Source organism: Lutjanus erythropterus, chromosome 4 (genome assembly GCF_056507025.1).
Source record: "Lutjanus erythropterus isolate fLutEry1 chromosome 4, fLutEry1.hap2, whole genome shotgun sequence".
Lineage (NCBI taxonomy): Eukaryota > Metazoa > Chordata > Actinopteri > Lutjaniformes > Lutjanidae > Lutjanus > Lutjanus erythropterus.
In genome coordinates, this window is record NC_139320.1 from 2878698 (window position 1) to 2905462 (window position 26765).

The 26765-nt window shown below is 40.2% G+C and overlaps 1 protein-coding gene across 1 annotated transcript; it reads left to right on the forward strand.

The window, feature by feature from the left end:
• The first annotated feature begins 1260 nt into the window (after positions 1-1260).
• Positions 1261-26543, forward strand: akap1b (A kinase (PRKA) anchor protein 1b). The gene is made up of 11 exons (XM_084716773.1): positions 1261-1417; positions 10316-11859; positions 15887-16011; positions 19806-19932; positions 20051-20178; positions 22047-22224; positions 22475-22625; positions 23813-23880; positions 24092-24165; positions 24720-24785; positions 26131-26543. Exons 2-11 carry the CDS (start codon positions 10341-10343, stop codon positions 26191-26193), a joined length of 2499 nt encoding a protein of 832 aa, XP_084572899.1. The 5' UTR covers positions 1261-1417; positions 10316-10340; the 3' UTR covers positions 26194-26543.
• Positions 26544-26765: the final 222 nt, after the last annotated feature.

Sequence of the window (26765 nt, forward strand, 5' to 3'; positions counted from 1 at the left end):
AAATTATTATTCAGACTTATTAATTTTTGTATTATGTTCTCACATTATAACATGAAACATTTCATATTATAACAAGATAACTAGTATGTACAGTTACAACATGAAAAGGTCCTTGTTATTATTTGATAATTTTGTCATAATAACATGAAAATATCTTGTTACAGTGTGAAAAACATCTTGTTATAACTATAGAGTTGTGTTTTTTTTATTATATTATTATTATTACAGTATATGTTATGTAATTAAAAACAGAATAAATGTGTAAATATAAAGACAAATAACAAAATATAAAATAATAATTATAAGCATTTTAGTTTATTTTCATATTTATTTTTTAAAATACATTTTGCATATAAATTACAATGTTCTGTACATTTTATATTTTGCATTTATTTTTATAGTATCATTTATGTATTTTTATTCCTTTGTTTTTCCTTTTTATTATACTATTTTTAGTTTCCTTAAAAAAAACAAAAACTCTTTATTAAAAAACATTTAGTATACAAGGGACAGTATACAAAACAGATACAACAGAAGAGCCAGGGGTAAATTACAATACTTAACATAAAAAATATTTAAAGACATACATAAATTACAAGTTTTAATAACCTTTTTGTTCGTAGAAAAAGAAAGCAGCTTTATATGTTGTTTGCTATTTTTAGTTTCCTTAAAGTCCAGTAAAGTCAACTCTGAGCTGTTCCTCTACAGGCACGCTCTCTGATTGGGCAGTGAGTGGACCGTGTCAGGGTGCCGGGGCGGAGCCTCGATGAGATAACCAATAGCGAAGGCCGGTGGAAGGTTGGGCACGCTCTCATTGAACTGGAGTTAAATTCAGGTAACTACTGTTTGATAAGAGAATTTCTATATTCCCACTGATTACAAATTGTCTTCTTCACAGTTTCATCATTTTAAGCGCTATAGATGGAGACGGAGAGATTCAATTTAATACAATGGTCGTAGAAAACGCACATTCCCTGTGTGTGTGTCTGTGTGCATGTATGTTTAACCTTGTGCTGCTGCAGCCTTTACGTTAATCTGACGCTATTCATTCAAGTGTATGCTGGGTTGAAAGTGATACAGAAATGTTACGTACGTTATGTACGATTGTCGTCGTGACTGAGACGTAAACCCAGACATGAGACTAACATGTTACGGTGCCGTCAAATCAGTGTAACAGGGAACATATCTCAAATAGGTGCCTTTACTGCATTCTCAGTTGCCGCGAGACTTCAGAGGGCCTGGACGCCTGAGCATCGCGAGATTTGACCAGCTGTTTAGTCTGTGTTTTTTTAGACTGGTGCTAGTCGGTCAACACGTGGGGAGGAGAGACTGACTTTTCACAGGGACACGTTTTAAAATCTCACATTATAGAAGTGCTCTGCTCTCACCGTGGCGGCTCCGAGGACCCTAAAATACTGTAAGTAAACTGAGTGAAGTGTGGAGAGGACGAAGCAGGTTTATCAGTGGAGGGGGACACAGCATGCGAGCCGATAGCATCTACATCATGTTCACACAGCGTGACTTAGTTCAAATCAACGCTCAGTGGTGCAACACACGCACACATAATGTATTGAAACCCATTCATTGACATTTCCACGCGTCTGTGCCGACCGTCTACAGATTACTGTGTCACCGTCTCAGTGCAGTAATCCCATGTCATTGAACAACTAGCCTACTCATCTTTCTCCAAGTTACCAGGCAGCACACTCCGGCTAGCCTCCGTCCCTGTTGTGTAACTTAGATTAGCCTAATTCCTCCTCTCCTGCGCTCTATGCTCTTACTAACAACAGGTTCGTCTGTCTTGAATAATAGCAAATGTGTGTAGGTTGTCAGCAGTAAGTATGCATTTCGCGATCATTTTCGCCAGGCCGGCTAGTAGGCTAACGTGAAGGTCTGAGGCCCATGAAAGACAGGAGCACTCTGTGGCTTAAAATGTCCTTTAACCCTGCGACAGTGTACCTCCAGACTTCAGTGATGCACTTAGTTACGTTTGGAACTGTGTTGCATCGCCTTTATGTTGTGGCCTAACGCCGTGAATGAAGCTCTGAAGTGGCCTCAAACACGCGGCTTTAATGATGTAACCAACCAACGGTCATGCTCTTTGGGTTAGAAATAATGCAGTGGAGCTGCTAGCTGCTCTGCCATTTTAATTAATGTTTACGATCAAATACGCTTTTAGCATTATAACCTATGTGCAGGGCTAGCCTGCTAACTTCACACTTTGTGTCCTGCACTGCGGCCTCCTCACCAACCAGCCATGCTTTTACTCCCTGTAGTGTAACGCTAGCGTCAGGTCAAAACCACCTCTGGTACCTCGGGTTTCATTCCAGGCAATGTCACGCCAAACTCCATGTCTATATCTGCAAATTAACACTTTTAATCTTACAAGCAAAACAGTCTACAATTTAGCACTGAGCGTAAGTCATTTTAAGGATGTTAAGCGTCGTCCGTTAAATTCGGCATTCAATGGAGGCACCTAGTGGCACCTATGAACTAACTTTCAGTTTCTACAACTTGTTCTCATTGCTTGCTAGCTAACTCACTGCCCACTAGTGTTAAGATCGATTGTACTCTGTTAGCTCGGTCACACAGCTAACGGCAGTGTTGGTGTGTTAAGATGTGTAAATATAAAGACTCGCCTGAATTAGGAGGATGTGAATTGTATTTTCTCCCCTGTCTCAATGCAAGGAAAAAATAACAAAATTCTAAGTGCAGTTTGACGTTGTGTTTATGCTAGCTAGTATAGCTAATTCCGTTAGCCAGTTGGTCAGTGTTGTGGTGAAATGAATGACGGCTGGTTTTAGCTGGTCCGGAGCTAACTGTACACGGCACGAGACGGGGATTATTATGAGCCACACACTGTAGGTGTTATTAGCACGGAGCGTTAGCTAGGTGAAGTGGAATGCCATTAGTTAGCTTAAGTCGTCGCTGGAAGTTGACATTATGACCCACGTATATAGTAAAGTGAGACAACCCGGCAAGTCAAGGTGCAGCCTGTCATTGTGTCACGGGTTTGCAAACGGCAATAATACGATTTTCGTTGTGCTTTGAAATAAACTGAAGGATTAGCTATTGTTGTGGCTAATATCAACGCTAGTTAAGTTTAAACTTAACACAGCGAAGCTAGCTAATTGCCAGAAAGCGTGACAAATTCGACAGTGTACTGATGCGTTATGGCCAGACAGACTCCATGAAGTCTTCAGTCAAATGTTAGGATAACTGCTGCAATGGGGGCCACTCTACAGTTCTACTTACATGCAGTTCCCACGTTAGTGTTAATGGTTATAAAATGTCACCATAACAATCACGTAACAGTATGTCTCGCTAGTTTAGAGAGAGATAGTGTTAATATGGAAGGCTCTCTGTATGTATAGTGAAAGCTGCTCAGGCTGCCCGTGCTCACTGTGTTGGTCGGTCTGTAACATGTAAATACAGACTGGCCACTCCCCTATCAGAACATCAAGGTCACAGTCTGAATCTGGATTTTAAGGTCAAGAAAAACGCAAATGAACAGCAGTCTGACCTGTATCAGAGCTCTACATCTGTTTAACTGCCTCTAACTTGGTATTGTAACCTTGTCCAAGGTGAGTGTTGTGTGGGCCACCATTTCATACACATACACACACACGTGTACAGGCTTGTTGGTACCTGTCTGTTTTAAATCAGGCCCATATGGAAAAACTTAGATTGATTTCATGCTATGTTTTATTGCTTATTGAAAGGAGATAATTATCTCCTATAATCTCCCCAGCTGTGATCTCACTTATGTGTTAAGGATTGAACTTCTCATGTGATGTTGATTGTTTATGTGATGTACAGAAGTTTAAAGAAAAGCCCAGCTATACTCTACGTAAAATCACTCTTACTTAATTTAAAAAATAAGCCTTGTTTTTGGTTGCACGTGTTCATGTTAGGGCTGAAACTGATTTTTTTTTTCATTGTTATTTTCTCAATTAATCCTGTCACAATCTTGTCAATTGAAAGATCAGTCCAAACATGTTTAGCACATTTTTTTTTTACCTATTTTTGAAGCCTTTCCTGTAATGATTATTTTCATTATCGATTGATCTGTCAATCATTTTCTTGATTGATTGATTGAGTTGTTTGAGAAACACTGATGAACATTTTCTGGACCAAAGTCCAAGATGACGTCCTCAAATGTCTTATTTTGTCCACAACTCAAAGATATTCAGATTACTGTCAGAGAGGAGTAAAGAAACCAGAAAATATTCACATTTGAGAAGCTTAACTTGGAGAATTTGGACTTTTTTTAATTTAAAAAATAACTCAAAATGATTTTGAGCAAAATAGTTGACAATCCAATAGTTGATTAATAATTGATTATTTGATTAATTGTTGCAGCTCTATTTCATGTCAAAGTTAATTTCACAGAATATATTGCTTTTTTTTAACCATATCGCAACAATATATAAAGGTGGCACAATGTCATAGAACTGCCCTGCATGCTGTAATCAGCTTTGATCATTTGGCTGTGGTGCAAATGGCTTTTCATACATTATGAATGGAATTATTAAAAAGGTGTTGCTTACCATGGTGGAGGCTGGAGGTTTTGAGTTCAGTCGGTCTGCGTGCAGCTCTTCAATTCACCAGTTCATTATGGAGGCCTCCTTCTTAGGCTGTTCTTGTCATATTATCCCCAGCAAAACTGAGCTGCCAACTTCTTCTCAGCAAGGTGTTACAGTGACCATACTGTAGGCTACATACAACTCACCCTTGCTCACATATGCATATATTATTATATTCTTGGAGGTCAGGAACAGTGTATTTTAGGTTTGTTCTTGGTATAGATATTTTAAACTTTGGAATTTAGTTTGGAAATTTGTTGAGTAATGAAAAACATAGCAGCAATTGTGAGTGAGGACAATTCAGATTTGATATCAAGAATTATTTTTGATTATTTAATATGTGATGAATTACCGATTTCATTTGGGTTGCACTGCAAAAGAAAAGCCCAGGTTAATTGTTTGAAGGTACAGTTAACCCTGTAATCAAAAATAGATATTTTTCCTCCTGTCTATAGTGCCGTTTATTCATCTATTTATCCATTTTTTTAGTTGCAGAGATTCTAAGCCACAGAGATGACTGCCTTCTCTCCAACATTATGGGAATAAATAACGCTCAGAACGCCAAAAGATACATTTGAGAAATTCAAAACCAGCATCTCTTCCTAGAAATCATGAGCCGATTACACACACATTGTTGTGAGCAGTTTCATGTTGGAACTACTTTCTTTCTACCAGTGGGAAAATCGTTCCCACATGTAAACCGCTCACAACAGGGTCTGTGGATTATCTTACCATGTCATGATTTTTGGAAAGAGACACTGGTTTTGAACCCCTCAGATGTATTTTTTGGTGATTTTTAGCACCACAAGCCAAGTGCCACTTAGTCCCATTATGGACAATATCTTCCAAAATCTGCAACTTATATCAAAAAGGTCTAGATGGAAATAGCACTACATGCCAGGGAAGAATGTCTTTTTGATTATGGGGTGAACTGTCCCTTTTACTTGAAGGTTTGTTAGAGGAAAGGAATGCATTTAATAGAGTATTTTTGTACTTAATCACCTATTGGTCAAATGTCTGATTTATTAGAAGAAGTAAGAAGCAACAGCAGTTAAATATTGATATAATATTAAACTGCATATCGTATTAAATTTCAGTTGTCCAAGAACTTGATATATCATTTGCTTGCCATTCATTTTTATGTGCTACTTCTTTTCCTTTGGGATCATTATATGACCATATAGTAAAAGGCCATGCGTTTTTAAAATTCTCCCTGTTGGTGTGTTTATGGATCATCTAAAGGCAACCTTTGGAATGCAACAAATGACCAAATTCACATTATTCTCATCACTGTTGCCATGCTTCTTCTGATTTTTCAGTCAATGGAGCTCACTGGCAATATGCTTATTTGTGAGTTGACTTCCAGGACTTGGATGTCTGAGCAGCCTCACTAAGAAGAACTTGGAAGTAGCTTTTACTGAAAATAACCATGACTAATGTCCAGCTGGGATACACAACACAATGTAGAATTTTATCATTGTCCAAAAACTAGTGATTTCATTGTCGTTTCAGCCAGTAACGCTATACTACTTACTCAGTGTCGTGTCATTAGTGCTTCTGCCTGTGTGTCGAGTTTCCATTAGTCGAGTCAACCTGTTGTGAGACTGACGGGGATGCAGTTCTCAAGTTCCAATAATCACTGCAGCAGATTAGCACAAATGACTGCATCTTTAGTTAGAAAATATGTAATATCAGTTTTCGACATGCCATTTGCAGGATCGAATAAATCAACTTAGGTTCCTTTGGGCCAGTAAATTCAAACAATTTCAATTGTTTGATTTTAATGATTTTCCTGACATTGTTTTGCGAGCGTCGTTATTATGTCTGTTCTGCTCCCTCTGTCCTCGTGTGAATGTGAGTAGAACGCTTTGCATGAAGACAGGCACAGGCAGGCTCATTTACTTCATAGATGCAATCTGAAACAAACATACAAGTTGGAACAAAAATGAAAAAAGGAACATTCATTGCATCTTGGAGAAAAATGTAGGTTGATGATCAGTCAGTGCGGTCTTTTAAAGGGACAGATGATTATTGGAAAGAGTCTCTTGGAAGCCACGAGTAAAGCTGGCAACATTTGCTGCGTGTGGCAGGAAGGGTCTGAAAAATTGTAATCTGAGAGCTTTAGTTACTAATTACTTTTCAGAGACATGTAGTAGAGTAGAAAGTACAACATTTGGCACAAACATGTCTTTGCTATTGGTTGAGGCTGTGACTCCGCCCTCTCAAAGTTCACCAAAGTTGAACTCGACACTAAGAGAAGATGCAAATTTGTGCATGGGTGACCGTGCCATAAAGGTGCATAAAATGGAAACACTCAAGTAAAATACTTAGTAGGGATATGACCTAAAAAGCACAAGGTCCAATAATACCAGGATGAAAAGTCCACAATGCGTTATGATATTGCAAAGATGACATAAAAATGTCCTTTCTTAAACAATGAATCTGATGTCTCCAGCATTTTTAGTTTTTATAAATTTAGCTTTTCTATTTAGTGTAGAAAGTAGGGTCACGGCTAACAATTATTTGCATTGTCAATTAATCTCCATTATTTTCTTGATTAATCAATTAGTTTTGTCTATAAAATACCCAAATATAGTGAAAATGTCATTTAGTGTTTCCCAGAACCCAACGTGATGCCCCCAATTGTCTCGTTTTGACCACAGCTCAAAGATAATTCTTACAGTTTTTCTTGAAAAGAAAACAAAAAAAGTGGCAATTAATTAATTTAACAATTGATTAATTGTTGCTGCTCTAGTAGAAGGTGCTTCTGCTTTCCTTCTTTAGTAAAATAAAAGTCACCAAACACAACTTAAGAATGTGAAAAAATTGGCAGTTGTCCATGGCAATGAATGATTGAATTATATTTGTACAACTGCCAAACAAACACAATGCAGCAGTCCTTTATACAATAAAAATATTTAGTCATGTAATGGAAATATTGTCACAATCCTGTATGGTGCTGAGACATTCTTTCATTGCGATATTTGATATATTGTTACAACCCTAGTACTTAAACAGTAGTAGAGTACTTGAGTAAATGCCACCACTATATATATATCTCTCACACACACATATATGAAGTTCAGAGCAGCTGCCAATGAGCGCCGTGTCTAGGAGCACAGCAGGTTTTGACTCAGTCACATCCAGGCCATGTGATGCATTCCTCCTGGAGGAGGCAGGCTTGTCCAGGTCTGTTAAGGAAAGGCATGTGCACATGGCCTTTTTTTAACATGGTCAGGGAGTCACCTCCCGTTAGGCGGCACACCAGGAATTGGGTATGCAGAGGGCTGTTCTAGTGTTGTCAGTGGGGGCTGATTCCCGAAACACAAGCTGATCATTTTGTAACTCCAAGACCTTCGACCCAGTCTGTGCGCTCTGTGTGCTCACTGTGTGTCATTCTGTTAGGTGTGCTGGATAATTTGACTTGTAGAAAGACTTGGGAGGTTTACTTAAAAAATCTGTTCTGGTGTAGTTGCTAATAACTTCAAAAAATCCTTAATAGATCTAATTATGCACATTTATGTCATTTGTCAAGTAAGTTATTCACACATCACTTTCACTTAAAGTGAACTGCCATATTCTAGGGCTTCTGTCTTTACCCACATACCATCCTTGCCACCAGCATCACCATTTACAGTCACAAAATATTTTTCATTTGTAGAAGTATTGTCAAGTTAGCTAGCCAACTTGATTTCTATGTAGGTCCAGGTATATGTTGGTCCTACCTGTAACGTTTCTTTAAAATACATGTTCAGTTTGTGGATGATGACAGCATTTTAACAGCTGATGGCAGAACTGTCACTGTGCTGTGATGTTCCTCTTTTTTGATTTTAAGACAAAATAACAGTTAAATTTCCACCCAGTGAAAGTATTTTTTTCATTAATGGACACGATAATGAACCGACTGTAAGATTAGCTGGTTGCACTCAGACCAGAGTGGACAGACTGCACATTGTAGTATATTGATCTTTATTTAAATGCATTTTAAAACTGTAATCATGTCAATAATCCCCATTTTTACTAAATGTAACCAATTTTACAGCTTTTTTTCTGTAACTGTAATGGAATACAGCCAACTTTTTTTGTATCCTGATAATGTAATCCTGTTATATGTAACCTGTTACTCACCAAGCCTGCTTTTAGATGCCAGGCTAAGGGGTGAGGTAGCCAAGAAGAGCACAAAAACCTTAAATAAAATGATTGACCCAGTTGGAATTGCAAGTTCACCATAAAGTTAAAAATGCACATTTTCCTTTTACCTGTAGTGCTGTTTATCCATCTTGATAGTTTTGGTGTGAGTTGCAGAATCTTAGAGATATCAGCTGCAGAGATGTCTGCTTCTCTACAATATAAAGGAGCTAGATGTCGCTCGGCATGGGGCACTCAAAGCACCAAAAAAATACATCTGAAAAACAAAAACAGCGATGTCTCTATCTTGAAATCATGACCTGGTTACTCAAGATAATCCACACACCTTGTTGTGAGCAGTTTTCAATAACAAGCAGTCACAGAAAGTAGGCTGTTGGAAAAAGCCAGCCATTGGCTCACTATTGCAGTTGGCGTTCTCTCCTTCTGCTATCTGCTGTTACTGTTTTCAAAGTCCCCATCACTATTGAAACAACAACAGCCTCTGAGGTAGTAATCTATATACTGAAAATGGCCAGTTACCCCAACTGTTGCTAATGGTACAAGAGTAAACCATTTAGCAGCTGTTACCTTTTTCTTTTGTAGGGATTTTGCAATTTTAATGATGTCACCGCATCCTGTGTTTAGCACCTCACAAGATGATTCCAGTAGGTTTAAAGAAATACAAACAAGCCAGACCGTCTTTTCTAGTGTTTCTAGGGGTGAAGCTAGGCTGGTACAGTCACGTATATCGCACCACTAAAAGGTTCAGTGGTGGTGTGCAGCACTGGGAAGAAGGGACAGCAGCTGACTGCCAAATCCCACATAGAACAACCCGTCACTGTCGCATTTCCAACAAGAAAACACATCTGATAAAGTTAGTCAACATAAACAACAGTTAATTTTCTCATAATCTGCTTATCAATTGTTCCAGTGTGTTTGTGCCCCGCACAGATGTGTGGGTTTTAAATTCCTGCTGGAGGGAACCCATCTGCCTTTCCAAAACTCTCTAGTTACTGCTGGCTAACGTCAACTTCTGCTGCAGCTGACTATCTATCGAGTATGACTATCGAGGTTTAGGGGGGTGACAGGCAGTGGTTTCTTGCTAACATCCCGAGACAAGCAACATATGCCACTTCCACACCTTGTTCAGTAACTCTGGTGTAATATCAGTGCGGGTGAGCATCTTTACTTCTTAAACACACTCAGTGCCTGAAAAGGTGTGTGTTCTTTTTATATATTGGTCCTGTACTTTTCATGACCAAACCAATACCAGCTTGGCATTGTGATATCAAAGATGTTCTCAGTCTTGTTTGCTTTCAGATTTTAAAATTTCATGACGTCAACAATTAGAATTGGCAAGTTATTTGTGAAGGTACAGTTGGAACGCATTTGTATTATATTTATCAAAATAATTTCAGGAGATGTGATTGACCTATTTCACAAACATTGGATGAAAGATGAAATTAAATTGTGAGCTTCATACTAAAATTAACTTGCAAGAGGCAGATCCTTATCAGTTTTTCCAGATTTGCTAGAAATTGTCTCTACTATGACACATCCTTCATTGAATACAAATCTGTGTGTGTCTTTGTGTTTTTCAGGTGTAGCTGTTAGTGTCCTGAGGAAATGCCGCTGAGGTTTCGCTCTATTGTGCCCTACACACTGCCTGGAGTCCTGGCACTGATTGGCTGGTGGTGGTACATCTCGCGGAAGAAAGAGCGGCTCATCAGCCATGACAGCCCAGAGGGGGCTCCAACTGCTATGGGCCTTAGAACATCTCCGACAGAGGGTAGCAATGGTCTGGTTGAGAAGGGCACAGTATCCCCCACAAATGACACAGAAAGCCCCACCCACATAACCCCAAAGGTCAGTCACCAGAGAATAGACCATGAAAAGATCTCCCAAGTTCAAGTCCAGTGCACTGAAGCAGCACCTTCACTGGAACAAAGTTCTGAAGAAACTGCCCCTCACCTGGGCAGAATAAGACAAGAGGAAGTCCTTAAACCCTCAGCATCCCCTGGAAAAGAAGACATCTTGCATATGTCATTGAAAGACCATAAAGACACAGAGAAAAGTTCACCTGCCCTGGTACAAGAGCTGGACAAACACCTGGTGAAAGATCCAGCCGCAGTAGAAGAAGTCATCCTGCCCTGCCAGTCTACCAAAGTCAGCAGCTCCTCCCCTGCAGCAGCTCACCTGTCTGATGCAGAGAGGCCTGAGCCTGAGGGGGAGGTGGCAAAGCACCACAGCACTGTTAACACACAGGATGAGATGGTCGTCTGTTCAGTCACCCCCGCCAAAGTGCAGAGAGCGCTCCCAGCAGAGGCCGTGTCTCTGGAAACCCCCCCTTCAGCGCAGGACTTCCACCAACATGTTCTAACCAGCACACCTACCTTCCCAGCCTCGGCCTCCACAGCCCTGACCACAGTTCAAGACCCCACCACCGCATCAGTGAGCCCACAGGACACCCAGGTCCACAGCAGCAGTGCAGAGGAGCAGGATCTGGAGCTTCTGGCCTCGGGACTCATAACTGAGGTCATCTCGGCAGCCACCCAGGAGGTCCTTGGTGTCACCAGCTGCCAGGCCACAGACAACAACCAGCCCACACCACTGGGCAGTGGCAGACTCTGCTCCCAACAGGAGCCAATCACAGCAGCACAGCAGCAGCACCATCTACTGACGAGCCCCTCTCAGAGAGAGGCAGCAGAGAAAGAGGAGCAGGGGATGTCCAATGGCTGCTCCCTGCTCACTCACAGGGTTCACCAGACAAACAGTGCACAGAGAGGCCACTGGCCAACAGCATCGCACCAAGCAGCACAAAGTGCCCCTTTGCTAAACGTGGTGACAGGTGATGAAGCAGCCGTGCTGGCTGAGGACTCCGCCTGCAGCACATGCCACTCTGAGGACGGCATCAGCAGCGAGGACCTCCAAAACAGCATGTTTAACAACCAAATGGATGTGATCCAGGTTACAGACTTGTCAGCAAAAGAAGCCACACAGCCTGACTCACTGGTAGAGAGCACCACAGAGGCCACAAGTGAGGAGAATTCAGTGGATGCTGTGTGTGAGATTAAGAGGCTCAATGGAATGGGCCTGAGGAACGGAGCTCATGGGACATGTGAGGTGGAGACGGACCAGTCAGGAGGTGAGACATCAGTCTGTTTAATCTGCTTATTTGTAGAAGTAGTAGTGTCATTAGTGCCAGTGTTACTGAGTATATCCAGACCAATTCAGGGTGTTTATAAATGTGATGCAGACAGGGCAGGGTGTTGTTTAAAAAAATCATATCAGAACCCTTAAAGTGATGCAGATACCAGTTGATACCTTTTTTTTACTTAATTCAGTGAACATAATTATTCTGCATTTTATGCATTTATTTTTGTCAGACTCCACAGGCATGTAGTATAGCCATATTTTACAACATTTTGGTGGCATCTTAGCATGCAGGACTGCCAACTCCCATCAAATACATTGCACTCTACAATGGACTATGTGGGTTGTAGCTGTTGCAATACTGGGCCAATCATATGTATCACTAAACACTCGTGATGATTGGCAGTAAGCAAAACCATACAGTTGTCATTTTTTTCTAGATTTGGGCACAAAAAGGGTCGAATGCAGATATCATTTGACTAGGAAAGTTTCATCACTATATGGTACTTGGTTATTTCAGTTGATAACATAAAGGTATTGATTACTGATACCCAGCTCTAATGATTAGCCAATAGACTGTTTCAAGGCTCTTAGCACTGGTAACTTTTGAACCAGATGCTGCTACAACTTCTTCTTTTATTCCTATTTTAATTCATTTCTATTTCACTTTGTCTTAATATTCCTAAGTCTGTATTACTGTCTTTATCTGGTGGTTGATTTACTTCTTTTGTAAAGCTCTCTGTGACATTCTGCTCTTATAAGGTGCTATCTAGGACTGCCCCGGACTAATTCTTTCCTAGTTAACTAGACAGCTGTTCACGCTGCATATTCTTAGCCCAGGGCTATCCTTAGCCTTGGTTTAACTTGGGTGGTTAACCCAGGGTTAAGTGAAGCCCAGGGCTTTATGATTCACACTGCCCTTCTTCTAGCTCTGGGTTGAAGCCTCTGTATTCCCTGACAGGTGTTTTGTGTTAACCCGTCTGATTATCTTCTTCTTCTAATCATGCAGCCATGTTTCACACTGGCAGCTTCTTAGCCCTGGGTTTGGTCGATTTTCAGGGGATAACCCCACAAAGCCCTAGGCTAAAGTTGGGTTTAGCCCAAGGCTAAGAGAGCTCTTGTCCTGGGGCTAACAACTTTATTAGCCTGGGGCTAAGTGCAGTGTGAGAAGTGCTCGTAGTTGTTAGTTCATGCAATGGTTTGAGTTCCAGGGCTGAGAAATAATGTTCTAACACTGAGGAATACTAACCCATACTAATGATCCTTTAAAATAGACATTTCACAAGGAGACATGAAGCTAGCTGCTTTTTAATGTCAGTGCTATCCGTTTAACATCACACAAGTTTCATTGTTCAAAAGACTGGAATGAATAACTTCACAAAAACAAATACTTGTGGTCTTACCAACACGATGGAGGGTGTGTACTTAAACATTAAGTCATTTCTCCACTGCGTCACGCCTTTCTTGTGCCCAAACCCTCTGTGACTTCATCATCCCTGGAGAAACAGTCCTGGTCAGACCACTGTAATGTTAAATCACAGCATTACTATATTCCCTGTCATCTAGCCGGCAGCATGCTAGGGGTCTGGTCCTGGTCTGTGTCTTCCTCTTTCTTCCCCTGCTAAAAGTTTTTTTTTGGGGGGGGGGGTTTGTTTTTCCTTACTTTTTCAAGGGGCTACAGGACAGTGTGTCACACACTGGACAGATTATAAAGCCCCTGAGGCAAATTGTGATTTATGATGGGCTATATAAATAAAATTTGCCTAAAGTCAGGTCTCCCTGCTGCTCCAAAGCTCATGTGCTAGCAGTGTTAACAAACACCAGTGCTCCCCTGGCAGGTCAGTGCAAGTTCCCTACATTTTTAGTGTCTTGCCTGTTGCAAGGAAAAAGGTCTGTGTTGCAACTGCCTCTCAATCCCCTCATAACTTTACAGACAAAATGTAGCACCAGAATGGAGTTTTTGCCATATAAAGTTAGAGAATTTCTCCTGCCAGGCTGCTGATTTTATTCATAATGAACAGAAGTAGAGTAAGTCACCTTTGGTGTGCTAAGATTTTATAACTGAACTAAAACCAGGATGCACCCTTATTTCTCTGACTGTGAGGAAATCAAATGTTTTAACATCACAGATGATGAGCAAAGGCATTAAAACTGAAACCTGTGTAAGTTGTTAGAGCAGCTGAGTATGATGCAGGTGAGCAAAGGAGTCATAAATACATCTCTCATAATTGTATGTAGCCTTACCCCTAATTTACACCAGGCGCGGCTGCGCTTTACACCAGAAGCACTCCGGCGTGTCTCAGCAGCGTCCCAGAAGTGCGCTCCGCTCTGTAGAGAATACGCAGAAAGTCTATTTTTGACTGATGGCGCGTCAATTGGCACAGAGCAGGTCAAATGGGTAGGAAGTCAGGCACGTTGCGATCATAAAGACAGAAAATAAACAATTTAACTACGTAGCCTGCTTATCCATGGTAGAAGCAAAAAGAGCAAGGAAAGAGGACTTAATCAACAAAATCAGAGCAAGTAAACATAATCAGACGGGCAAAACACTGTGCTGCTGAAACGCTGCTGGTGTAAATTGAAGTTGCGTACATGATGGAGCAAAACCGCGGCGGAGCCGTGACGCAGTGCAGCTGCGACGCAGCACCTGGTGTAAATTACGGGTAAGATTTATTGAAGACCAAACATTTGTAATAAGTGAGTATTTCTGAAAAGTATTTTCATTAACAGTAGCTTCAAGGGACAGTTCACCACAAAGTTAAAAATAAATATTTCTCCCCTGACCTGCAGTGCTGTTTATCCATCTAGATTTTTTGGTGTGAGTTGCAGAGTTTTGGAGACATCAGCTATAGAGATGTCTACCATCTCTTCAGTGTAATGGAGCTAAATGGCACTCGGCTTGTGGTACCAAAAGTACCAAAATAAAAGCATTTGAAAAACTTAAAACCAGTGTCCCTTACCAAAAATCATGAGCCTGATACTGGAACTGTCCCTTGAAACATCACACGATGAGACCAGAATTTCTTTTAAGTGGCAAACTCTGAGTAGTGATGAGCATGACATGACAACAGGGTTGTTTTTTGAAATGTACATCATGTTGTACATCGTGTGTTGAGTTCGCATCAACAGCAAATGAATAAAACATTTGAGTAGATCAGAAAAGACCACTAGAAAACATTTTGGCTTGAAAGTTCATGAATATGAATGAATTCATTCATTACTTGACTGTAGGAACAGTCAGGTAACTGCAGGGCCACTCACTAGCTTTTTCTGGAGCTTTTAACTGCCTCAGTTGCCATGTAGTTGGTTTAATTGTTGTCATGTGATTAAAGTATGGAACTACAGTCACATGGAACCAGGTTGTCCTGTATGTACTAAGTAGTTATAAATACCGAATGCCCATGGTTGTGTGTAAAGCAGTTGTTAGTAAGTGGAACGTTTTATGAATTGTGAAGCTGTGGCAAGAAGTACTACAACATAACTGCAACTCAGTTTGCTTTCAGTTGGGGCTGCACAATTAATCACAATATTATTGAAATTGCAATGTGGCAAAGTGCAATATCCTAATTGCAGTTTTCTGAAAGAGGAGAAATGTGTGAGAAAACAGCATTATAATGAGGTACTGTAGTGCTGCAGAGATGGCCTGGCCTGAAAATCTTTTCAGATGGAAGAAAACACTTTTGTTTAGTACAGACTTCAACAAATATCACATAATCACACTTTTAATGGTTTGTTTTGTTTTTTGCAGCCACAATGAAATTGTGATGCAAAAATGATCATTAAGTGAAGGTAAATACTTGAGGGACATGACACACTGAAGACTAGAGCAGAAAATGTGATTACCTGGCAAATGTGACTTAAAACACAGTATAGATGTTTCATTCTGATGATGATTTGTGTTAAAGGATACACCAGGGAAACTGTAAAGGATGAGCACTGGACCCAGAAACGTGTGGTGTTGTAAATATGGCTCTTAAAGATGATGACGAGTTTGTGTGCGTCTTTGTCTGTCCATCCAGGCTCTGATGTGAACAGCATGGACTCAGTGGACAGCGGCTGCACTATGGGTGCTGGGGAAAGCCAGAGCAACCACGCTGCCTCCTCAAGCTCTGAGCTCATCATCTGGGAAATTGAGGTGCCAAAGGTGAGCCAGGACATCAAGAGGTCAAACCAGGCCATTCCACAGATTTCAGTGTGGAATGGAACCATGCAGCTTCACTGCTGGCAGTGGCATGTGTTCAAAAATAACGTGAAAAGCTTTTAGACTCTTACAAAATGTTGGGTATTGATCACATTGATACTACCTGGTGGTAGCATCAGGAAACACTGGGAGACAACAACACACACCACTTACAGTACTCACAGTCACACACTCAACCTGTTAATCATTTACACTGTAAGGTGGCCTGTAGGTCCAAGGGCCAAGGACAAAGATTTACATTGTTCTTTCTTTGATTATTAGCCTTATTAATAATCTCATATAGTCACAGTGGTGCAGTGGTTGGCACTGTTGCCTCACAGCAAGAAGGTTCTGAGTTTGAATCCCCCAGGCAGCCTGAGGGCTTGGGACTTTTGTGGCTGGGGCAAGGCCTTACTGTCTGGAGTTTGTATGTTCTCCTTGTGTCCGCACGGCTTTCTCCCACAGTCCAAAGACATGCAGTATAGTAGGTTAATTGATAACTCTAAATTGCCCATACGTGTGAGTGTGAGTAGTTGTCTGACTCTGTGTCAGCCCTGCAATGAACTAGCAACTTATCCAGGGTGTAGCCTGCATCTTGCCCATTGTCAGCTGGGATAGGCTCCAGCATGGCCATACAGAGGGAAATGCTGGAGAGGAAGCAAAGTCTGAACATGGGTCCTATGAGATTACAGTCCAAACTGAATTTTTTCCTATGCCAGGTTGGCAAGTTGACCTCTGTAGAAGTTGGGTTAAGTTTGGAGTTAGAAGAGTAATGAAGTATGTTGAGTCTAAGGCCTTAGCCACGCGCACACATGCATTTTTTAAAATGGTGTTTTAAAACCAAAACTATCTCTGTCCAGAGGAGCGTCAGCATTTTCAAGAAAAATCTCTGTCAATATTAACACGTCTAAAAATGAAACATGAAAATTCACTTACACTGGACATACACATCAGTTGTAAACCAGAAGCAGGTCATAATGATGAGGCAGAGTAATGTGACTGCTGTTCACAGCATCCTCCTGGGTGTGTTTTTTCTTTTTTTCATCACTGTACTTTCAATTTGCTTTTCTCTCTACAGTCTAACATCAGTCAATGTACAAACACAAATACTTAGTGTAATAACACATACTTAATGCTTATAGCCTGCATTCACATTTTAGTTGGGCTATTCATTAAACTGGATTTTAACTATTTGCTTTACAGCAGAACTACTTTTACTTTTATTGTGTTATGTTATTACTGAACCAATAAATAACAGGTTTGTAGCTAGCTGTGCCACCAAATGCCAGCTGAAAGACAGTAATTTAGCTGGTGCTGATGCTAAATTATATGTGAAAAAAACAGACTGAACAAAACATTCATCATCCAGCAAACTTTGATGTATCAGAATGAATCAATTATTGACAAAAATGTCCATGAAACAGAAATTGTAGTTCCACAACTCTTGTGCAGTCAAAGAAAGTTTTCCCTTTATGTCCATGTAGTTGGTGGATTAGTAGTTTTATTTGGATATTGTCAACAATACTGTTTGTGTTTTTTTTTGTGTTTTTTTTTCGGAAGTTGACGACAGCACCCTTCACTTCAGGCTGTGTACTCTCTGGTTTGAGGAAGTCTGATAAGGAAGATATTCCTACCAGACTTGTCGGATGATGACTGAAAGCAACTTGCTGGTATAATCCAAATGCAGCTGCGATTTTTCCAGAGTCACTCCACATGTTCCTTCCACACGCAGATGTAGTTTAACAGTGAGGTTGATGGGGTTTTCATTCAAGAGTTTTCTCGCCATTCCTCGTCTTCCACTAAACAATGCTTCATGTAAGCTGTCAGGGTAACCATGGAGATAACTGGCAAACTGACATCAAACAAAGGCGAGAACAGCGCACACTCTGACTTCACAGGCTAAAAACGCTGATTTCACTGTCTACACGACAACTCTGAAAGCTGAGTTTTTAAATATCTAATATAATTCTTTTCTTGATGTTCTTTATGAGTGATAGATTCTCAGCTGAGGGAAGAAGTTATATATGTAGCATGTTGCAGCAATGTGAACTGTGCATCACGTTGCCATGGGAACCACAGTTTGATGATTGTTGGTTGTTGCTTCAGGTCATATTAGCACTTTAAGTTTTACACAGCAGATTGTCTACACACTGACAGAAGCAGCTGCAGACACTTTGATGTTTTCCAGCTTGATCCTGATTTGTTACCAAGTCTGTTTTGCACTGCTGATATTACAGCTCAGAACACCATTAGATTAGTCTATCATTTTCATCACAGATAATATTCACTCAGTAACATTATTTCACATTGATTTGAAAAAACTAAAGTGAATTTCATGCAATTACATGTCCTTCTTTTTGGGACAGTGTCAGACTGACAGTATTAAAATAGTGTATCAAGTTTAATGTGCAGTTTCACATTAGAATTAAACAGCAGCATTAAGATCACATTCCAGTTGTGTGTTTTTTTGACAGCCTTCCTCTCGTCTTGTTTGTCTCACTCTTTAGTGTTGGTTTTTGCCGTAATATTTATTTTTTAACCCTGCATCATAATGACTTGTAGCCTGATATCAAACTGAACTGTCAACTTGTTGCACTTCATTTTAGAGGTCAGATTGGAAGGTCTGGATGCAGGGTAAACAACCTGTTCATCTTAACTGAAGTAGGCGGCTCACAATCACTCCAGAGTCTATAGAAGAAAACCCGAGTTAGCAAAGGAAGTTGATAACCACCGTCATGATAGCCGTTATCTCTGAATGGGGTTTTACATTTTGTTGAGCAGCTCATGCAGATAAAGCCTGGCTATGTTAAGCTTTCTCCATAGAACAGCCTTCAGGAAACCACAAAGTTTAAACTGTCACAGTGCACGTGGCCCAGTACTTATAAAATAGTCTTGTATCATGTACTTTGCATGAAAAATCCTTGTATATATGGTCTGAAACCCTATGTTGTAAAATAACAAATATGAACCTGGTACCTTGTGTTTCACATTTAATCCACCCTTGAAAATAATTCTCAAACAAACAATTTCCTCCTGTCCAGTGAAGATTGCTAAGAACTACAATAACCAGCTGTTTTTGGAAATTACAGAGTCTGTTTTTAATGGGGACTAAACTTGAGAGCCATTGAAGATTATTATTTTAAATTTCAGTAGGAACTGTTTGGCTTTGGGGCTGAGTGACAGTGACAGGGTAGAGAAATGGGATACTACTGAGAGACAGACTAACACATTATTGGTTTGGGTTTGCATAGAAGATTTTCAACAAAATACAAATGAAGGTTCTGCCAGTGTTTGAATGCTGGTTAACCTTTTAAACTAAGCAACTGTAATGTTAAACCTGAGTCCCCACGGAGTCTTAGAAGTATTGAATGTTGTCCATTTTGTTCAATTATTTAGCATTAAATAAGAACCTGAAAGTGCTGTTTGTAAAATGACAGCAGAATCCAAAATGTGAGTGTGCATTTTCAGGCAGTTTGAATTTGAGTATTACAGTGATCTGCTAAATTCAAATACTTGGTAAATAATTGTTGCCTAGGGCGTTAAGTCCACACTGATTTTGCAATATATTTTTAATACTTTTGCCAGTCTGGTTATGAAATTGCCATAAAATTTCAGTCTAAGTGATATTAAAAAGGTGTTAAAGTTTTAAATGTAACATTTAGAGCCCTGGAGGTAAACTATATTAACAATATTGTGTTTCTTTTATGAGCTTTCTTTTTAAAATGTTCTTGTCTCTTCTGCTTGTCCTCATTTCCCAGCATCTTGTTGGGCGGTTAATAGGGAAACAAGGGAGATACGTGAGTTTCCTGAAGCAGAACTCTGGAGCAAAGATCTACATCTCCACCCTGCCTTACACACAGGAGTTTCAGATCTGTCACATAGAGGGTGAGTCAGAAGAACCGGATCATTAGAATCTAGGCATTTCAGAGAAACTGTTGAACTTTTTGTTTCAATGTTTTTGGAGCACATCGAAACCTTCTCTTTGTGTCTGATCTCTGTGCAGGTACACAGCAGCAGGTTGATAAAGCCCTGTCCTTGATTGGGAAGAAGTTTAAAGATCTGGACTTGACCAACCTATATGCACCTCCACCACCCCCGCTCACATTGCCATCACTTCCCATGACCTCCTGGGTAAGAATGGGCACTCTGACTGCTCACTGCCACTGTTTATATGGGGATTTGGCTTGTAACACGGCCTAAATAAATAAATAAATTATGTGGTATCTGATCTGTGCACAGGCTTGCATACTTGCCAGTACCTTTTAGACTAAATCGGAGGCATTTCCCAATATTGGTATTAGTATAAAAGCAACTCTACTTTTTTTTTTCATTGTGTGTCCAGGGGTTTTCCTGGCTCAAAATAATCATGTGCTCACTCATATATGTGCACCGTGCAGCTTCAGCTGGGTCAAGCGAACATTTTTTGCAAGCACCATATTTTATTTTTGCAGTGTAGTTGAAAATAAATAGAATATAAAAGCCTTTTCTTTAATTTACACATTTCACATCCTGCAAGATAGGTTGTTGAACTTTGCATTAAAGCCACATTGCACTGCTAGAGGCAGAACATTTCAGCCTGCTCTTTTTATTTTTATTTTCTAAAACCTTTTATAAAACCTTTTCTTGCACACATTGCAGTCCAAGGCCTCCTGGTCTAATCCATTAGACTTGACAAATTTACCACATTTCATGATTAACATACATTATTACTTTTAACTGCTGTAATAATCAGATGTTACACTGTGAGCTGGTGCCACGATTCTCCTCCTCGTGAACTCACTGCCTAAAGTAATCCTAATCCTATATCCTATTAAGAAATTGGATGTGCTTGGATGCGGGAAAAAAAAAACACTATTCACCTGTTAGAACAGCCACAAAAAATCACGCTACTACTTTTTTGTTTTAAAATGAGTAAGTCATGCTACGTTTCCACCTAGTGTTCATACTGCCCTGCCTTTTAGGGCACCTAAAATGCAGACATTTCTAAATGCTGCTAGTTCTGTTTCATTTTCAAAACTCGGGTTGTGTTTTAGTTTGGACGGGCAAAACCAGAGACCTTTGGAAATGATGCAGACACCCAGGTGTGCTTCTTGATTGGGTCTATCAGTCACTACACGTCATTCCCTGATTCGTCACACTGCAAGCTTGCAGACAGTGTGAGGCTGCTGTCGCTTGATTGCTTCAATTTTATGCTGTTTTTAATTCTAATGCTCTTCTAAGAGTTCACACCTCTGGATGAGAAAGCTGCCATTCACGCAAAGCCATGGAAAGAGACTTTTCCAGCACTGTGCAGGTCACGATACAGCGTCACACTGCCACCATATTGGTGCAGTGTGACATAAATCACACAGAGAGAAACGCTTGTTAGAGCTTTTTATGAACACACTCGTCTTGAGAGCTGGAGGTGGTACAAAATTTGACAGAGGCAGCCACCTCATAATTCCCTGTGCAGGAAAAACCCTGGTTTTGTCCTTCTCCACTAAACCAGCCACCTAGAAATATTGGATGTGTTATTCGAAAGTATTCAAATGGCACTAATTTAATACTGTGTGAAAATGGTTTGATTTTCTTAGGAGTTTGAAGATGAAATATAAACCATACAAACCAGACTGTGCAATGTATTTTGGGTCTGATGAGCATTTTAAACTGGGCAAAGGTTTGCTCTTATTTTAGGCAGGACTGTACAGTCCTAGAGAGTGAATAATTTTCTTTTTCATGTCTATGCTTGGAAGATTAACAGTGTAATTGCCTTATTGCAAGCCACAACCTCAATAAGGTGTTCTACCTGGTGTGTATTTTATTGGCCAGTGTGTTACATTGTAGGATAATGTTGCATTTCACTGTAGCAAAAAGTTGAGCAACTTTTTTTACCTGTCTGCTTTGTGACTGGCACTGCACTGGTATCATTAAAATAACTCAGGATGACATGTGGTTCTAGCAGCAGTCTAGACTGGATCCTGGAAGACTAACAGTTCCTCTGGTGTCATTTCCCCTCTCAGCTTCTGCTCCCCAGCGGAGTGACAGTTGAAGTGATAGTGGTGAACATCGTGTCAGCCGGTCACGTCTTTGTCCAGCAGCACACTCACCCCACCTATCACGCTCTCAGAAGCCTCGACCAGCAGATGTTCCTCTGCTACTCTCAGCCGGGCACCCCAGCTTTGCCCTCACCAGCTGAAGGTAACCTCTGTCACACAGTGGGGTTAAAGTGCAGTTTGACCCTCTCCTTGACTCTGTCTTTTCTTGTCTTTCAAGCTCAAGACATTATAGGTGTGCAAAAACATAAATTATAGAAAGTCAGATAATACTCTGTATCATTTTATGTATACCTGTGTTCAATTCAGCAGTATTATTTCCTCTCCATGTCTAAAGGGCAGCACTGTTGTACTGTTGCTTGCAGTTGTAACAGTCTTTGTCTGTGTGTCTGCAGTTGGTGTCATCTGTGCAGCTCCAGCGGTGGAAGGAGCCTGGTGGAGAGCTCAGGTCATCACCTTCTATAAAGACACAAATGAAGTGGAGATTAGATACGTCGACTATGGAGGCTACGACAGAGTTAAGATTGACTCGCTACGACAAATAAGGCGAGTCTATAAAAACATCATCCAGAGGAACCGTGCTTCTCTGAACACAGTTTCCTTCCAGTCCTGGCCAGTGTCTGCATTGTAGCAGCTGCCAAACTCTGCTTTCTCAGGTGGTTTTTTGAGCCAAGACCAGTCCAAGACTAAAATGCATCTTTGTTGAATTTTATTTCAGTGTTGGACCAAGTGTACTCTCTGGCTGTACTGTGTGTATTAGGATGTGGTGATATATCTTGATAATGCACAATTTCTCTAAACTAGCATATTGTAAATTCTGAAACTGTGCAAACACATGCTGATCTCACAGAGTATGATGCATTGCTGTAGATTAAATTACCCAGCAGAATATAAAGTAGTTATATTGAGTACAACCTTAAACATCTGCAGCAGTAAAATGCAACATACACATTAACGCAGCAGTATTGATCATCCAAAAAGAATCAGATGTAATAGTAAAACACTGACAGGCAACATTTTACTGCACAATAACTAATGCTACATTTACTTTTGACACTTTCAGTGAATTTTGCTGTAATACTGACATACCTTTACCTCAGTAAAGTTTAGAATGCAGGACTTTTACTTGAAGTGGAGTATTTTCAACATATGATGGAGGTCTTTGTTGTCAAAGTGATCCAGCTAGTTAGCTGCTATGAGTCAGGACAGTTCAAATAAGCTAAAGCCAGAGGTCTTCCCAGTACTTTTTAGAGCTGGCAGCTGCAGGTAGGGTTGCAAGCGTTTTCATGTTTTCTCAAGTTATTTTTTTGTTTGTTAGTTTTTTTTCTCTCCATGGTGAAAGCCATGTAGACTAACCTTTTTAAAGAAGAATTTGAAAATGTAGAAAACAGTTGTCAATAATCTGGTGATTTTAACAAATCAAGGCTCCAAAATCTTACCGTGACACCAGCTTAGTGACTAAAACAAAAAACTGTTGACAGAGCGGTGATGGGAGAGTGTGGTTATGATGAGCTGTCACAGGTTTGTAAAGGCAGAGCCAGTAGGAATCACTGCTCTGCTGTAAATGGGATTTTTAAATTTGTGAAACTTGTTTTCATGTTGTCATTGTGGATTACAATATGTGAGAAATGTATGTGAGAAAATGTTTGTGAGAAAATGTGTGTTTATAAGTGTATGTTCTGTATGAGTTATCACTATAAATGCTCATAACGGATAACATTTTTATTTTCCAGGTCTGATTTTGTAACACTACCGTTTCAAGGTGCTGAAGTATTGCTTGATAACATCGCCCCACTTCCAGGTACCACTTAACACATCATTTAAAACTTGCAGCTGAGCATCCAACTTTCAATGGCACTTTAATTTGAAATGGTCTAGTTCTGTTGTTTTTTTCTTGAGAATTTGTCTTAAAAACAGTTCAGATGTTGCTGCTTGAAAGCTGCAGATGTTGTGTGGAACTCTTGTTCATATTTAGTTGTTCTAACGTGTGTGTGTGAATTGTGGCTCATTAGGAGAAGATCGTTTTTCAGCGGAGGCCACATCAGCGTTGGAGGAGATGACCAGAGGAGTGGCGCTGCTTGCACAGGTAAGTCCTCATTGAACCACTCCAGAGTGATCTGCATTTCCATCACCGGTTTCACCACTCTGAGTTGTGTTGAAATGGATCTTCTCTTGAGTTGGGCACCTGACTCACCTCCAAGCAGGTTGTGGTGATGTCTCACCTTAGTTTGAAGTGACAATTAACGTGTCAAGCAGGACACCACACCACAGTCACCACAATTGGATGCAAAGCAACTACAAAGAAACACAAAATGACCAAGAGAGAGACTACAACAACACAAAACAACCACCAAGAGATGTGAAATGACCATTAGAGACACTTAAGAACTACAAAGAGACACAAATTGACCACAAATAGTCACAAAATGACTACAAACACACATAAAACAACCACAAATAGAAACATAACAACTGCACAAACACAAAATAACAACAAAAATACAGAAAATGACCACAAAGACACAAAAACAGCTGTAAAGAAATGCTAAACTTTACATTTTGTGTCTGGGTGTCTTGCTCTTGTTGGAGCCCTTTTTCATCCATCCGTGCTAACTGTCCATCATCTTTCTCTCTGTAAAGGTCTCAAATTACGATAACAACACAGGCCTCCCACTGGTCCACTTGTGGAACATGGTTGGAGATGAGGTACGATGCTGTCTGACACACCTTCATCACACACTGCTCCTTACCGTCTGTGACACATACTGTAGTCTGACTGCCTGTAATGGTAGTTTGTAACGTCATGTGGAATATCTTTAAAACTACTTTTCTTACACAGTTCTGGTCTTCCAAAGATTGAGTTTGGAAGACCAGAAGACCATGTTTGCCATTGAGTGCAAACATTTTAAAGGGACAGTTCACCTGAAAATCAAAATTACATATTTTTCTCCCCTGGCCTATAGTGCTGTTTATCCCTCTAGATAGTTATGGTGTGAGTTGCAGAGTTCTGGAGATATCAGCTGTAGAGATGTCTGTCATCTCTCCAATATAGTGGGACTAAATGGCACAAAATATACAACTTCTAAACCAGTCTCTCCTTCCAGAAAGCATGACCTGGTTACTCAAGATGACCAAAAAAAAAAAACTGGTGGAACTGGGGGGAAAAACTGTATTTTTGATTTTGGAGTGAACTGTCACTAAGTTGATGCTTCAACTTTGCCTAAAAAGCAGTAAAATCAGTATTAAACATTTAAGTGGAAAGAACAAATTAATGGGATCATGTTACACTCCAATTAAAGGGAGAGTTCAAATCATTTTAAATGGGGTTATATGAGGTATTTGTCTATAGTCGGTGTAGTGATAAAACCTAAATATCAGTCTCTTCAAAGCAACCAGACTCCTTTGGCGAAATCAAAAATTTGACATCACAGAACAAAGGAGTTGCATGTCTCCTGCTGCCTCAACCTGTTAGTATGTTTGACTTCAGTTTATCTGAACTAACCTTTTAAAACACCAAAGTCACCTGCAGGAGATGTTGAATTTCATTTACATCAGCTGAACAGCCACCAACAGAAAGACAACTGAAAATGATTATTGAATAGAAAGTGATTGTTGAAGAGAAACTCAAAGCAGTAGGGGAGTGTGAGATGATACATGTATAATGTACATACAGGGTTCAATGTTGATGGGATTTTTTTTTCTCTTGCCTGGTCAGTCAAGTGGGTCAGTTATCTACTTGCCAAGTCAGTATTTACTTGCCCCTGTGTAAACTGTTTTATTAGCAGTTACTAAATGTCTTCTTTTATCAGTTTAATATTATAATAAATGAAGAAAAGAGAAAAATCTCCACATTTGAGAGGCTGAAAACATCATTTTCTGGCATTGTGCATGAAAAATTACTTTAATGACTAACTGATTATCAAAATAATTTAATTCTTTTTACCACTTACCCTTCTGGGCAAGTGAAATGCCTGCCCGACGTGGCCTTTGGGTTAGGGGCTTTGACATGTACATGATGTGAATCACCTGAATGTGTCTCTTCCTCTTGCAGATCATCTCAGTGAACCGTACTCTGGCAGAGAGGGGTCTGGGTGTTTGGGTGGATGGATTTTGAACTGCTAACATGCTCTGACCTCCACCCCCCCAGTCTCCTGTGATCAGCAGTCTAGGACCCAGGTCATCCTGGGCTCCTTGCCCCACCAGACACACCACTGGATTGAAGAAGATTGTTTTTCCTCTTTCTTTATTACTTTTTTTTTTTTGCCCCCCCTCCCCCGATTCCTTTGAAAATGAATTAAAAATTGTTTGCAGGCATAATCTCCAAGAACACAGCACTGCTTCAGAATAAGACAACCACCCCCTCTGTTCTTGTACAAAAAGAGAACTTAGAGAAGGAAAGGAAGAGGTACTTGTAAAATTTTTAAAACAAATCTATATTGTAACTAAATAAAGATTCAACCGATATTTTTTTCCTCCCTCATCCTACCATATTTTTCACTCTGGGCCTTTGCTCACTGACTGTGGATCATCCTGCTGTGTGAAGGACACACCTCCATCAGTCTGTAGTTTCACTGACACCTCAGCTCTAGTGGTCTGTAGGTCTGTACATGTCGAGTTGATTTAGCAGATTTTTGTCTGGATAGAATGTGTGAGGGGGAGAGGGGCAGAAAGGCTACAGAGACTGAT